Below are 16,023 nucleotides of genomic sequence, written 5' to 3' on the forward strand. Positions count from 1 at the left end.
CAGGTGAAACTCACTTTATGTGCCAACTCAGCAAGAAGTGCTCAATTGGAATAAGTTTCGGGTAGTATAAGTGCTCAATAGAAACACCCTTTAGTTTAGGTGTCTAAATGAAAAATCGTGCCAACTTTAACTGAAAATTTTGTACTGTATATACATAGCTTAGGGAGGGGAACATGGGTGCATGTACTCCACCCCCTCCACATAAATCCGCCTCTGCCATATATGGCTTTGATCTCCTGTTACATTCCAAGTTGTCTTCTCTGTCTCATTAGAGGAATTTTACTTTATCTTCTGTTAACCATCACACAATCTGTGGATGCTGTGTGGTGGTTCTTTCTTCCGGGGCGGGGATTGAGGGCGGGGCAGGGTGGCTCCACCCATAATTTCTTGAGGGTTTTCTTTCGAGTAGGTGGTGCATCCGTTTCATGTTGTCGTTGGTGTTTTGTTTTTTATTTTCCTTTTAAAAAACTTAATGGTCCTTTGGTTGGTTGTTTTTTCTAGTTGATAACAAGGGTGGAGTCAAATTCTGGTAATATCTTTTTTAGCATTTGGCTTACATTACATTATTATTTGTGCTGTTCATTGAGAATTGGTAAAACACCAAGTTACTCTACCTCAAGCCTTCTCAACTTCTGGTACATTACCTTACAAATAATCCTAGTGAGTTAATCAATCGACTCTAAAGACCTTTGTTTGGTGTTATGTTGCTACATACATGTTCTGGTTACTGCAGAAATTTTCACATAGCATTTCCTTTGACTTGTATTCCCAAGCGTGTTCAACTAGTTGGTCCGACCCAAAGTTGAAGAACTAAACTACTTGGTTGTTCATTCTCAGTTGTCAAGCTAACTAGTATAGATTGTGGCTTGAGCCTGTCCTTGCCATATTTCTGACAGTAGTTGCTTGAAAGTATGCTTGCAAAATTTGTGGTTGATAGTTATTTCAAGTCACAACTAAATGTGGAGAAACATGGAATAACAAAATCTACACCAGCAAACCGCTCCAAAAAACAAATATAAGTCTCCCAGCTTTGCATGACAAAATTCATCTGAGTCAATTGTAGCATCAGTATTCTAAAAGTAGTAATGCCTTTCTGATATAGGCTTACTTAAGTAGTGCAAAAAAATACTCTGAAATAGATATAGGCTTTGCTAAACCTCACAGGTTTGTCGCTTAGGCTATGCCATCATCAATTCAAATAATTTCGCACAACTAAAAACATAAATAAGAATAACTCTAGATGATTTTGCAAAATATAAAAGTAGAGAAGTTTTCAAAAAATTGGAGAAACGTGTTTTTTTTTTTTTTTTTTTTTTTTTAACCTTTGGTCATCATCATTTATGTAGGTATACAATGTCAAGAAGATGGTGGCATGAAAAGATTAATTACATGCAACTAATTATTAGAAAGAAAAAAAAAAGTGTATACCGTCACTGCAACTAACATGTTAATCATACTGTAAAGTAACATATACTGTAAAGGATACCCGATCGGAAAAAGAAACAGCTAGTTTTATTTGAACATTTGATGATTAAGAAATAAATAAATACTGTCAAGCGTTGTATGTCCACGATTTTCTTTATCAAATGAAGATGAATAAACCGCGATGACATCATCGTTTGAAGATGATCCCACAATGATTTTATGCATAAAGCTACAAAGTAGCTTCTGAAGAGTGGGAAAACTTTAAATGTATGGCAGATTACAGAGTAGATACAACTGTATGAACAATGAGAAAAAGAACAATACTAAAGCCTAATGAATATTTCACTTTGATCTAGGGACTATTAAAAAAAAAATCGATGGTTCCAGGTCATTTGTACAGAAGCATCTATTTCAAAAATGGTGCAATATCAATAGCAATTTACAAGCAATATAATGCTTCACGACACCTCTTGCAAAGAAGAACTTGTTGTCTCCACTGACAAGCTAGTAACATCTTGCAGTTTATCATTGTCCAACTCCTCATTAAAATGCTCCCTCAAAAACTCAACCACCATGAATGTAAGAGCAGAAGCTGGAATGTACCAAGTTATTCGAGGAATGCTACCTCTAAACATCCCCCTAACACCTTCAGTCATCCAAATCTTCTGAACAGCGTCCAGCCAGCCACTATACCTGGCAACCCATTAACAATGCAGAACTTCGATATATGAAAAAATCATGGATGATATCATATCTTTCAACATAGCACGAGCTATTACAAAGCACCAAAAAATAATTAACAAAAAGTTTAGCCTCCTGTTTATAAGTAAAGCTGTTCAAAGTAAGAGAATATATAATTTTCCTAATTCAGGATGGTGTCTGAATAACCAAAAAGGCTTTTTCTTATTTTGTAAGGGATGTAACTCAGGAGTTTTACAAGTAGTAAAGAGCTAAAGTCTTACATTGGATGTTGTTTTTTCCAAAAGATCTTAAATTTTAGCGAAAGGGTTAACATTGCGACAAAGAAGATAAGTTATAGATAGATAAGCACCTTAATGTTGTTCCTTGCACTTGTAATCTTGTTTTGATAACATCCAAGGGAGTGGTGACATATGCACTTAAACCTGTGAGTGAGATGGAAAAGTCATTGCATATCCAAATACACCATTAAAAAGCTTTAACAAGGAGAAAGTAGTACATACCTCCCGCCAGTCCTCCCAAAAGGAGGCCCTCAATAGAACCATTTGAGTGATGACTAAAGTTGCTAAACCACTTCTGCTTCCCATACTCAGTCATGCTTTTCAAAGCCTCATAGAAAGTAACCTATGAATTTGAACATTTAATAAAGTTAAAAATAAATTGATATAACAGAAATATATAAAAAAAAAATAGTTTCATTAGATTTGAATTGAAAAGTGTGTCATCAAAGCATCACAGATCAATGGCAAATTTTACATTTTTGGAGGAAACAGTAGTAGGGGAATGATTGTCTACACAAGTAGAAGAAATTCATGATTCTTATCCAGTTATGATGTTAACTACAAACCATGGAAATTGTCTCTAGAGTGAAAAATACGTGGAGCATTCAAGTCAGAACTCCTTGACACAATCTTACTCAGAGCATAATTCCTAATGGACTGGACATTGTAGCATCTTCAGTTAGCAAATGAGCAGGGAAGTGAATTGCAAGTTCAGGAACTACAGTGACGAAGTTGCTGTTATCTTTTCTTCTTTCTTTTCTTTTTTACCAATTCACCGAACCGATTCTCTCCGCAATCTCCAAATTCAGGTGTATTCATTAAATAAAAACAAAGGGCAAAAATAAAACAAGCATCAGGTGGATCTTGTATTTCGCATAAACTTCCAATGCTGCTATTATAGACTGGAAAGAATTGAAAGGTACAGAGACTACTATGGGTCTTGTAATTGCTTCTAGATATTCAGTTTAGTTAAGAGGATTGGAATAGCTGATCTCGGTCTAGTTAATGGAGATCTGTCTCAATAAATAAGTTTCTACTCGAGTTGTTTATTCGCTAATGCAATCGTATACAAGAAGTGATACCTATATGCAGAAATTTCAAGTAGGGCTGCGAGTTAGACCAGTTTGATTACGAGCTAAAGAAGCTCAGTTTGCTTGAAGCTTCACTGTGCTCATCCTCGGAAAAGCTCAAGCTACCCCAAACAGTACTTTCACGTCTCAAAAGATCTCGCTCAACAGGCTTGTAAGCTCCGCTGCTCAGCAGGCTTAATTGTTCTCTTCTGTAAGTTGATTTATGCATACATGTATCTCTGCTCTATAGGATTTCCAAAACCATAGGTCTCGCTATTGTTTCCATCCTTTCCATCTCTCACCCTCTGTCCGTCAGCTGTTCCCTTACTCCAGATCTCCGTCTTTTCTTACTTCTCCTATATTCTACTATTACTCCTCCCAACCTATGAATTTTGAAGCCCTACCACCTTTAAGCATAGAACCATCCATTTCAGAATACTTCTTTATAGCATCACATTAAAGCCACATGTATTTGCATTACATATGCAACAATCTGATTTAAAGATTCATAATGATTAAAAGCAGAGAAGATTGTTTTGTACAACCGAGGTTTCATAATGATTCAGTCAGTTTTTAATGAGGCAATAATTTTGTTCTTTTCGCAGTCAGCTTAATTGGAACAAAATGGTTTTCCAACATTTTATAGCTTGAACATTCTTTAAATCAACTGTTACTTGAACCATATAATAGATTTTTTTGTTATCAAAATTAAGTTTCTTCTCTGTCAGATTTATATAAGAAAAAAGATCTATAGGTTTCCCTGGTTTATCTTTTTTCCTGGACTGACACTTTTTTTTTAATATGAAAACGTAAGATTTTATTAAACAGTACCAAGAAGGTACTGAAAATAGAGCATCCTTCTACAGGATTGAATTTGCACTTGGATTGAATTTGGACTTGGTTGGCTAAATCAAGCTTCAAGTATTTAAGTTTACTGTTTGAGCCAAGCTCAAGATTGTTTGATCATATAGCTTCAACTTCAAGAAGTCATTTCAGAAGCTCGGAGTAGCCCAATAAAGCACAAGACCGTGAGTATTGAACCAAGTTGAATCCAGACAAAGAAAGGCTAAGCTTCCACATAGTATACCAAACTGACACCATTATATCCTTGATTGTAACACAACATCTGACATATGTTTTTCAATACATACGAGAAGTCACAAGCCACTAGATACCCTAGGTTACTCTATGGTCATGCTCATCAGCACCCTCATTTTCATTGCTTCTCTTCTTCTCTATAACTCATCACCCAACCATTATAACCTTACTCGATGTGAAACATTTTAAAATCAAAAGTTCTCTATAAATTTTCAGACACAAGAAGATGCAGTTAAATGTCTGACATCAACAAGTACTAGTAAATAAAATAAATTGGAGAGTTAGACTAAGCACACAATCCATCTTCAAACAAAAGGAAAGAAAGAAAATGAGATTTGAGTCATGACCGATATACCATCAAACCAGCAAAGGGCACGTCTCTGACAAGTGTAGAGAAGTATCTGCAAATGAAATGGCAAAGGAAGTTTAGCAACCAAAACAGCTAAGTTTTGATTGCGGAGTCTGGATTATACATCAGAAGAAACATTAGAAACAAATGTCAACGTCAAACAGTTTAACATAATTAAATGAATAGCCTCAACCTAGCAGAGATGGTATTCAGTGCACAATGCACATAGGCTCCTAATTCCCCACCTAATATTTCCTGTTCATAATTAAAAACTAATGTGCTTGGGACAGCACCTTCATGTGAAGCACAGAGTACTGCTAACGTATACACAGACATGTGATCATGAACAAATTGCCTTTCTACTTGATACAGAGAATTTATGCAGCTAACTATCCAACAAAGAATGACATGAAAAGCTGTACCCTGCATATAAACCCTTTGGACCTTGTTCTTTCCATATAGAGCAGCCAGCCTGAAACATTCCTGAATAATAACCATACATGTTTGGGCCCTGTGTAACACAGCTTCCATCCTTCAAGGCAACAGAAGCCCAATACTTACTGGTGCCTTGAACCTGCATCCGCTGCTTTATCACTTCACATGGAACATACACGAAAGACCCAAGTGTATCTCCTGAAATGCAGATTGAACAACTAATAATTCAGAATTCTAAAATTGCAGCATAATATATCCAATGAAGCTAATGAGTATGAATCAGGAGAAGGAACGATAAGGTTACCAATAGCACCGGCAATGAAATGTGCCCAATGGCCACTAAGGCTCGGGTGTGATTTTTCTACCCACTTCTTGGTTGACTCTATAACGCCAAAATATGTAGCACCCGTGGCAAGAGAACCAGTGACCCCTGGCATTACTCCTCTGTAAAATCCTAGCAGCAAAAGTGGCAGTGTTTTATTTAAAATCACATACAAATCGGTTCAAGCTAAGCGCCAAGATAAATGAAATACCAGTTAATCCATTGGTAACCCAAACAGTTCGTACCATTTGCAGTATGCTTTTCTGGTTCTGAAAATAACACAAGGAAATTATTATACAACATAATTAATACATTCATGCAAATCAAAATTTGATGTGGATGCAGAGTCGCAGCAGCAGGTGCAGAGGTGTCCGATCGACTTGCTTATATTGTTGAACAATTTTAAAGACATATATTTGTGCCAAGTTTGGCGTACCCTCTATATTTAACTCCACCAATACTTACATAGTTGAATGCAGTAATTTAAAAGGAAAACATACTAAGTTTAAGATCAACTACCACAGATGAATAACAGGTGCAATGATACTTTGCATCCACTTACTCAAAATACTGAATCTGCCTCTTCCTCTAATTATACAATAAGAGAAGCACATATGGATGATCACACAGGACATTATATAAAAGGACATTGCACATTTTTTAACATTATACAATCAAGCCTCTCTATAATTGCGTTGTTTGTCCGGGCATTTTTCAGCTGCTATAATGAAATGCTGCTATAGAGAACATATAATATAATATAACACGAAAAATCGGTTGCAAAGTAAACTTGGCCGTTGTAGTAAAATGTAGTTATAAAGTATATTATAGAGAAGTTTGACTGTATAACTACGTGACATCCACTGAAAATGGCTTGGCTCTGTATCCGGGTCTTTACAGTATCAATCGGGTGCATCATTCCTTCCCCAAAAGCTCCAGCAATAGCTCCCCATACGAACTCTCTCCACACTGGATACAACAATTAAACACTTCAGTTTGAACTAATCGAGCCCAAAAGTTTCCATTATTCAACCACAAAATTAAACTTCAAACGAAAATATTTGTCTCAATCAATCAATTAATTACGCTATGTTGAGTACTACTAACTACAATTTTATTACTATATATTTGCGTGTTAGTTTGTGTTCGACTTTGCATTATAGTTTATTGATTGATCACAGAGTCAGAAAATGCAATGGGGAGTTGCAATGAGAAATAGTATAAGTAGTTTACCAAAGAAATGATGGTCATTTGAGTAGTTCATATGCGCTGGTGAAGCTTTTGATGGCTCGTCAGAAGGTGACTTGGTGGCTGCCATGGCAATTTCAGAAACTGAGCTTAGGGTTTTGGGGTTTGGGATTTTCGAGGTTTATGTAAGTTACTTTTCGTGCAAGTCAGATGAGCGCGCAGCTCTCTCCAGATGCATGACGGAATGACTAGTGTGCTCGGGACTTTTTTTTTTTTTTTTTTTGGTGGAAACAATTTGACTGCCAACCTTAACCGCTTGTTTGAGTTTTTACCAATTGTATTCTACCGTAATGTTACTTTAAACATAATTGTTATTTAAATTTTATTGTATCGTATCGTTAAACGTCGTTACGTAACGACGAAAAGTACTATTTACCCGTAAAACAGTACAATTGAATTTATAAGTGATTTCTAGACAAGTGAATTAATTTGATCCTGAAACAATAGATAAATTATATAGATATGCAATACTTAGCCTTGAGATGGAGACGTAATAGCAGAAATTGTTGGGTTTTTAAGGTATTTAATTAATATATTAAATACTTAAAAGAGGGTGAATGGGAAATGGAGGGAAATGAAATTTTTGAGTGAAATTTTAAGTTCCCCCTCCCTTGGCAAATGGGCATTGTCCCATATTAGAAGAGGAAGAGGTTTTTTATGGGTATATAAGCAATTGCTCTTCTTCTAGCTCTTAAAGAGTTGAGAAGAAGGCAAGCCTCGCGCCGTCGTCGTCGTCGCTCGCTCGGCTCGGCTTCGGCTTCGGCTTCGGCTTCGGCTTCGGCTACGGCTACGGCTACGGCTACGGCTACGGATTCGGATTTGGTCATTGATTGATTAACTTTTTGGACCAAATTTATTTGTTAATAGTAAAATATTAATTATTAAATATTTGTTTTAATAACAAAATATTAATATTAAATCCAATCCGTTTTTCTGTTTTGGTAACAGAAAAGTAACTACCCTCTTCAATTTTCCCTCTTTATTTTGAGTAAATGGCCATTTATGTAATGGCATTTATGTTGTGGGCGTTTTGCATAAACAGCCATTCTGAAGAGACCCAACTTTGGCTATAAATACAACACTATTCTGCTCAGAATTTTAACTACAATTTTCTGAGTTTCCTCTCCTTCTTCTGCATACTTTTAGCATCAAAACAAAGCAAAAAGTAAGTGTGATTTGCTACCGAACTTTGTGTTCGCTGAAACACTGGGGTTTGAAGTACCACTACACCAGTGTGTAATTCGTTCTATCCTGGGAGGAAATAATCCATAACCTTGGGTACTAGGAGGGGATTAAATTCCTTAAGGAAACACTGTGAATTCAGTGGGCTCGAATTGGTTTATGTCATTTCTGTTTATATTCATTACTGTTTATATTCATTTATATTTCCAGAATTTATTTTACAAATACAGTGTAATAACAGAAATAACAGTTCCGGGAGCAGGGCTTCCGAGCACAACATCAATGAAATCAAAAAGCAAGAAGATAAAGTTATATTAAGCTTTGAATAGAGTGTAGCGTATGTTTGGTAGAAAATTCGTGTCATTTACAATGATAATAGAGCTCACTATTTATAGTTGCACCTAGGAAACAAGTTCCTAGGATCAAGCCCTCCTTTAGAGCCCGTTTGGACATAAAAAAAAATTCCACTTCTTTTCGAAAAATTTTCAATTTTTTTGAAATCAGTGTTTGTCCATAAAATTTCCAATTTTCACTTGAAGATGAATTTTGGAATTTGTCGAAAATTTGAAAAACTCCAAAAAGCTATTTTCAAAATTTTCACCCATATCACTCACAAAACTTTAAAAACAACCCAAAATTATATTCATATCCAAACACAACTCTAATTTCCAAATACCATTTTTACTTGAAATGTTTTTTCACTTTTTTTTTGAAATTTTACATTTCCTATGTCCAAACGCCTACTAAATGTCAATTATGAGGACCATTGAAGAATGTGTAACGACGGGCATGAATGTCATATTCTTTGTAACGGGCAGCGTACTAAATGATGTAGAATATTCTTCATTAAATGCTACCGTGTGGCAGGCATTTATTTCATCTTTATGAGTATCTTTCTTTCCGGTAACAGACGAAATAGTTGCATTCAGTTTCAGCTATCCTCTGTCTTCGGCTCCACATGTCACTCTCTTATGCGAACATTTAATATAACATATTTTACCCTATACAAATAGTCCCCCTACTTTTCGATGGCATAACTTTGTGTCACCGGAAAGTTGGTAGAAACATTCTTTTCGGCGGAAAATTTACTGACCCCTCTGAAAAGTTTCTGACGGTTGATTAGACGCACGTCTCTCCGCATTTAATGCGCCAAACACGCGTCATCCCGTGATTCAGCATAACTTTGGCCAGTTATCGAGGTAATTATGGCCACAAATTTAGCCGCTTAAACCTTTACTTATACGCATGAACCTCCTTCATTCTCACTTCATAATTCTTCAAACTCTCGCAAACTCTCTTCATTCAAGTCGTACTCTGTTCTTCAACCTTTCTTTAATTTTCTTCATAAGAGAAAAGCTTTTCCTTCTTCTCAAACATAGAATGGCTTTTTTTCTAAAAACGTTAGTTCCTCAAAGAACGAAGGCAAAGCCGATGAGGCTGCTCCTCTCATAGTGAGTACCATCATCTCCAAAAGTCTCGTCACAACTAAAGACTTCGAAGAGAAATTTTATTCCGCTAACCCTCGTACATGGGCCGTTGGTAGATACCCTTCTTCCATCCGTCCTTCCAGTATTCCCGCTGTGAAGTAAGATTGCCACTACCAGGATTTAGACATTATCGCTCCTGATCTGGAGGAGCGGGTAACCTTACCCAATAAGGGTTTTACGTATTTCTATACGTATCCCTTCACTTTGGGGGCGTTTTCTCTGAGTGGAGAGCTTGACTCCGTCATTGTGGAGTTCTGCCTCTGCTACGAGGTGTGTTTGGCACAAGTGAGTCCTTCCGTATGGAGGACGATTGCTTGTCTTCGACGCCTGTGCCAAGAAACGAGAGAGGAGTTATCCCTAGCTCACGTAATGAACCTCTATTACCCCAAGATCTTCCGCGGAGGAATGGTAAATTTCAGCAAAAATGGCCACCATGCTCTACTATCTAGCATGGATGATGATAACGGTTCGTTGCAATTGCCATAAATGATATCATTCTGGCAACGACTTCATCCTTCTTGGAATTATGGAACCGTACTCATAAGTTCCTTATTTAATCTTTATTTCATTAGAGATCATCTCATATCATTATTGACCCTCCTTCTTTTGCCTGTTTCGGCAACTCGACGGGTACCACCTAGGGTTTAAGGCTTGGACCAGTGGGTTCAGAAAATCTTGGACGTCACTATGCCCGAAACCTGCACGTGGAAAGAAATGGCCCTTAAATATGGGTGGAAGACCAAAAATCATCGTAACTTAGACTATCTCGTCTCTACTTTTTGTGTGAGGAAATTAATTAATCCTTTCTCTCTTTGCCGAATTCAGGTCTACACCAAGGCTCGGTTGTCGTCCCCGAGGAGGACGTTTTGATAGACCCTGCTGATGCGGCGAGGCTGCTTCAGGAGGTGTTTACTCGAATAGGCGTCTTCGGTCCTGCTTCTAGTGCGAGTGCTTCTTCTCTGAGTCCCCGGCTGGAGAACAAGCAACCAAAAAGAAGGCGTTCTTCCGTGGCCGGAGGAATGAATAAAAGGGCGAAGAACGCCGCCCCTGAGTCGTCTCCGGAAGTCGTGGTGATGAGCCCTCCGCCCGGGCCGGCCATAGAGAATCCAACGAGGAGGGGGTTTCTCTACACAAAAGATGACTGCCTTCCTCAGCTCAACAGACTGCTCAGTCTGTTGAGTTAGTTACACCAACCGAGGATGATGCCTTGGCGCTCTTGGGGGAGTTTGAGATGGTGGAAAATGCCAACTCCCGTTTCCGGATCCCAGTCGCTACGCCCGGTATTGTGGGGCTGAGTACCGGGTCCCTACCGTCTTCGGTTAACGAGAAACAAACACCTAGCACTACGCTTGCCTCAGCCGCTTCTCATCCTTTACCGCCATCAGCTTCATCCCCTTATTCACCGACTCTTCCACCAACAACTACTACATCATCTCCACCGTCCACATCCATCCTAGAAGAGGATGTTCCTCTACCCCAGTCCCCAGTTCATGGGAATTGGGGGTAAAAATACGATGCCTCCTTAGTAGATCTCCAAAGGATTAGGAGTATTACTCTCTCGGTTTCTAGCAGGTGCGATCTGTTGTCCCGATCGGTGGAAATTGCTAACTATTTGAAGCCTTTGGCTTCAAAAAAAGATTGGAAAATGATACAGGCTCTCTCGGGAGAATGCTTGTTGAATAATGTTATGCACAACGCCGCAGCGGTATACTCTTCATTTCCTTTATCATTTCTTCTATCTTTGATTTAGTAGTATTTTGAGTTTGCCTTTCTTGTTTCGCATGACAATTTCCTTGCTTCCGAGTGCCTCCAAAGATTGATTTGATAAAAGGAGGAACTCACCTCCTAGCGGGATCAACTTTTGGTCGAGCGGGACCAAACTATTGCTCGCCTCTCAGAACTAGAAGCCAAAGCTACTTAGGTTGTTGTGTTAGAGGCTCGTTTGCAGCAAAGCTAGCAAGAAGTAGAGACCCCAAGAGATCGCCCCACTGAGGGTTCAATTTGAAGAGGCTAGGGCCATATGGGCTGAAGTCCATAGTGTCGTTCTTGCTGCATCCGATCGCGAGGCTGCCTCCGCTGAAAGATTGACTAATTTGGAGACAGCCTTGAACTCCAAAACTGAAGAGCTTGCTGCTGTCGGGTGAAACATGCCCGACTGGAAGAGAAGTATAAGAGGACCATTAAGCATAACAGACTTTTCAGTTCTAATATTCGTGATCTCGATGTTAGCCTCTGGTTCGTTAGATCTGCACGAGAAAATCTTTCTGCCGAGGTTTACCAACTTAAAGAAGAACTCAAGCGCCGAGCGGCTTCACTTGTTGTTGAAAAAATATATGTCATGTACAACATGAGGAGAAACACCTTGGAAGAGGCTAAAGCGGGTGTCATCAACTTTGACGCCGAAATCGCTAAAGCCCGTGAGCTGGAGTCAGCTGCTAAAAGGGGTCTTCTGGCTAGGCCTCGAGAACTGAAGAGGAACCGGAAGGTGAAGATGTTGAAGGCCAGAATGATGAACGTCAAGATATCGAGTCGGCGGCAGATCTACCCACTTCTCCTGGGGCGCGAATGCTTCTCTTCTTCCGGGATCCGGAGATGCAGTAGCTTAGCTTTTCATTTCTTTTCCCAAATTTTGTACTTGTGTCGTTTTGGCATATTTATTGTAAATAAAAACACCTTTTTCTCGAGCATTGTACGAGTCTTTCTGCGTTCTTTCGTTTGAACATTTATGCAAGTTTAATCTTTGTGTTCTTTCTTGCTTAAATGTTTCGCGCAAGTTTTACTGTTTGCATCTGACTATCCAAAGCTTTGGGTGTATTTTCCTCCGAAGCAATTGGATTTCGGGCACAAGTTCTTCCGAAATCAACCCTTTATCGTGAAGGGTTATTATAAGAGAGGGCCCTCTTATGTTTATGGTGCTCTTGAAGAGGACATTTCATGTTCATTATGGCACTAGAATTTGAAGTACTTGTTTAACTTTCAAATGACAAAATCAATTCATCGTTCATACAAGAAACAAGATAGAAATAAAAGGACTTTACTTTATTCCTTCCACTTTCAAAACTACACAAGCATTCGTTATACTAAAAAGAAATTGCCATTTCAACGTGTACAACTTGTTTCTACGGTCCCGATTACACAACTATGTTCCCAGTTTTTGTATTCCGGTCGATGTGGCAGTCATTGTTGCCTTATCCTTGTATCATTCCTCCCCAGTGTTCGAATGCGAATAATGCGAATTTAAACACTGGAAGTTTTGCACCTTCGAGGATTCTACTAGTGAATCGGTATATAATCTTCAGTTTGGTAACAAACTTCACTTCCCTTTAGGAATTTATGCTATCGAGCCAAAGACTATCCAACAATCCCCTAGTGGCTTACACTTGTGAACGGTCGGGTGACCTTTGTTTGATAGCAAACTTAACTTCCCAGTAGGAACTTTGCTACAGAGCAAAAGATTATCTAACCGTCCACGTGGTTTTTTGCTTGTGTGCCTTGTTATTAGAAGGTCTTATTGATGTTGTTGAAACTTTTCTTTGTAATATGTTTTCCATAGCTACCTCGTTATAAACCTTGCTAGAAAAACTCAATTGGGACAAAACTGGACGAAGGAAAAGAGTGCAGCACATACTTTCAGTACAGGTGATGTACAATAATATCTCTTGAGGTGTGTCACATTCCAGTTGATGATGTACAATAATATCTCTTGAGGTGTGTCACATTCCAGTTGCTTGGAAACTTTTATCCATCTTGATTCTCCAACTCGTTTGAACCTTTTTCGGTGATAGCTGAAACCCGGTAGGGGCCTTCCCATGTTGGACCTAGCTTCCCTGCGTTGAGTTCTTGGGTGTTTTAAGTTACTTTCCTTAGAACCAAGTCTCCCATCTTGAAATAACGGAGGTTGGATCTTTGATTATAATATCTTTTTATTCTCTACTTTTTAGCTGCCATCCTTATATGCACCAAGTCCCTACGCTCATCGATCAACTCCAGATTGACTAACATTACTTTGTTATTTGCGTCTTCATTTGCCTGGAAGTATCTCAAGGTAGACTCCCCTACTTCCACTGGGATCAAGGCTCCCGCACCGTACACAAGGGAGAAGGGAGTCTCTCATTTGCTCGATTTGTCCGTTGTTCAGTACGCCCATAGTACTCCAGCCAGTTCCTCGGGCAATTTATCCTTAGCTGCTTCCATCTCTTTTTCAGATTTTGTATAATTACTTTGTTTGTTGACTCTGCTTGACCATTTGTGCTCGGATGATAGGGAGAAGTTAAGATCCTTTTGATTTTCAAATCTTCGAAGAACTTTATGACCTTTGCGCCTATAAATTATGGCCACAAGCTATCTCTTTTGGTATTCCGAATCTACAAATTATATTCTCCCACTAGAAATCCACCACTTCACGTTCGCCGATCTTCTGATAAGGACCTGCTTCAACCCACTTAGGAAAATAATCAGTTAAAATTAAAAGAAACCTTACCTTACCAGGGGTCGGCTGCAGTGGTCCGACGATATTCATCCCCCACCTCATGAACGGGGAAAAAATTGAATGCAATGGTTCGACTGGTTGATGTACCAATAGTGCATAGCATTGACACTTATCGCATTTTTTGAACAAAAGTTTTGGCGTCTTATTCCATTCGGAGCCAGTAGTATCCTGCCCTTACCAAATTTAGTACTAGGGAATCTGCACCCGAATGATTTCTATATATCCCTTCGTGGACTTCTCGCATAACATAATTAGCTTCGGAGGCTCCTAAGCATCGGGCCAGCGGGCCTTGAAAGGATTTCCTATACGATTGGCCTTCTTTGAAGCTATATCACGCTGCTTTAGCACGCAACGCCCGGGATGCCTTGGGCTCTTATGAAACTTCCCGTGCTCGAGATAATCAATGATCTCATTCCTCTAGTCCCATACCAAATTAGCCGTATTTACCTCATAGTAGCTATCTGCATCCAAAACTGAGTGCATGAGCTGTACTACCGTACCAGAATCTGATCCCTTCATTTCCGTTGATGATCCAAGGTTAGCTAATGCGTCTACTTTCGAGTTTTCTTCCCTCGGTATGTGCGTAATTGACCACTCCCGAAATCGAGCAAGCAGAGCCTGAACCTTCACTACGTATTGTTGCATGTGCTTCTCCTTGGGAGTCGCATTTGAAGATCCCGTAGACCTGATTTACCACTAGCTAGGAGTCGTATTTGATTTTTATGTCCTTGGAATCTAGTCCCCGGGCCAATTCGATTTCTGAAATCAAAGCTTCTTACTCTACTTCGTTGTTAGTCAAAGGGACCATTCTTATGGCCTGCCTTAGGGTTTCTCCCAAAGGCGTGGTTAATACTATGCCAAGCCAGACCCCTTTATGTTGAAAGGTCCGTCCATAAATAGGGTCCAAACTCCCATGTCGATTCTGACACCGGCACTGCTTCTTTGGTTGCTAGAGGTAGCGATCCCAGACTAAAATCAGCCATAAAGTCGGCCAAAATTGCGACTTAATCGCAGTCCTAGGTTTATATTCTATGTCAAAATTCACTCATTTTGACAGCCCATTTGGCCAACCTACCAAAAAAAATCGGGTTTATGAAGGATATTCCGCAGGGGAAAGGTGGTCACCACAGCTATTGGGTAATATTAGAAGTAAGGCATTAGCTTCTGAGCGGCGACTATGAGAGCTAAGGCCAGCTTCTCCAAATGCGGGTAGCGAGTTTCTGATCCCGTTAAAATTTTACTAATGTAATAAATGGAAGATTGCGTACCTTTATCCTCACAGACAAAAATGACGCTTACCGCTACCTCCGAGAGTGCTAGGTAGATTAATAATTTTTCACCTTCCTCCGGCTTTGATAGTAACAGAGGGCTTGACAAGTACCTTTTCAAATCCCTAAAAGCTTGCTGGCATTCTAGGGTCCATTCGAAGTTATTCTTCTTTTTGAGTAGCTCGAAGAAACAGTGGCATTTCTCTGATGACCGGGAAATGAACCTGCTCAAAGCGGCCAATCTCCCTGTGAGCCTTTGAACCTCTTCTACGCTTGATAGCTGGTCCTTGATCTTTTTGATGGCTTTGATTTTATCGGGGTTTACCTCAATCCCCCTTTGTGACACCAAAAATCCTAGGAACTTGCTGAAGCTGACCCTGAACGCGCACTTCTCGGAGTTAAGCTTCAGGTTATGCTTCCTTAGGATGTCAAAAGTTTCTTTCAAGTGCTTAAGATGATCACTTGCATTCAAAAAATTAACAAGCATATCATCTATATAAAGTTCCATGGTTTTCCCTATCTGTTTTTCAAACATCTTGTTTACGAGCCGCTGATAAGTGGCTCCAGCGTTCTTTAGCCCGAAGGGCATCACATTATAGCAATATGTGCCTAAATTCGTTATGAACGAAGTTTTTCCTAATCGTCCGGGTTAATCTTAATTTGGTTGTAC

At 39.2% G+C, this 16,023-nt stretch overlaps 1 protein-coding gene across 3 annotated transcripts; it reads right to left on the reverse strand.

Moving 5' to 3' along the window:
* Positions 1 to 1,593: 1,593 nt before the first annotated feature.
* LOC109243173 (mitochondrial substrate carrier family protein E) lies at positions 1,594 to 7,120 on the reverse strand. Of its 3 annotated transcripts, none has more exons than XM_019410083.1 (9): positions 6,913 to 7,120; positions 6,530 to 6,648; positions 5,891 to 5,948; positions 5,662 to 5,811; positions 5,345 to 5,555; positions 4,929 to 4,974; positions 2,628 to 2,748; positions 2,477 to 2,549; positions 1,594 to 2,118 (listed from the first exon to the last, which is right to left on the reverse strand). In XM_019410083.1, the coding sequence occupies exons 1-9, from the start codon at positions 6,995 to 6,997 to the stop codon at positions 1,884 to 1,886; spliced, it is 1,098 nt and encodes a 365-aa protein (XP_019265628.1). In that variant the 5' UTR covers positions 6,998 to 7,120; the 3' UTR covers positions 1,594 to 1,883. The 3 variants fall into 3 exon arrangements, with proteins under 3 accessions (XP_019265628.1, XP_019265631.1, XP_019265629.1); XM_019410086.1 differs by having other exon boundaries at positions 6,578 to 6,648; positions 6,913 to 7,119; XM_019410084.1 differs by having other exon boundaries at positions 6,533 to 6,648; positions 6,913 to 7,119.
* Between the last annotated feature and the right edge of the window lie 8,903 nt (positions 7,121 to 16,023).

This window comes from Nicotiana attenuata, unplaced genomic scaffold (genome assembly GCF_001879085.1).
Source record: "Nicotiana attenuata strain UT unplaced genomic scaffold, NIATTr2, whole genome shotgun sequence".
NCBI classification, from domain to species: Eukaryota; Viridiplantae; Streptophyta; class Magnoliopsida; order Solanales; family Solanaceae; genus Nicotiana; species Nicotiana attenuata.

What these genes read in the sequence shown, in the direction of transcription:
- LOC109243173 (XM_019410083.1), bottom strand. Translation starts at nt 6,997, where the DNA reads ATGGCAGCCACCAAGTCACCTTCTGACGAGCCATCAAAAGCTTCACCA. An exon ending in AAATGACCATCATTTCTTTG is followed by an intron (nt 6,649 to 6,912) that starts GTAAACTACTTA and finishes TGTTGTATCCAG; the next exon opens with TGTGGAGAGAGTTCGTATGG. An exon ending in GTGCAAGGAACAACATTAAG is followed by an intron (nt 2,119 to 2,476) that starts GTGCTTATCTAT and finishes ATGGGTTGCCAG; the next exon opens with GTATAGTGGCTGGCTGGACG.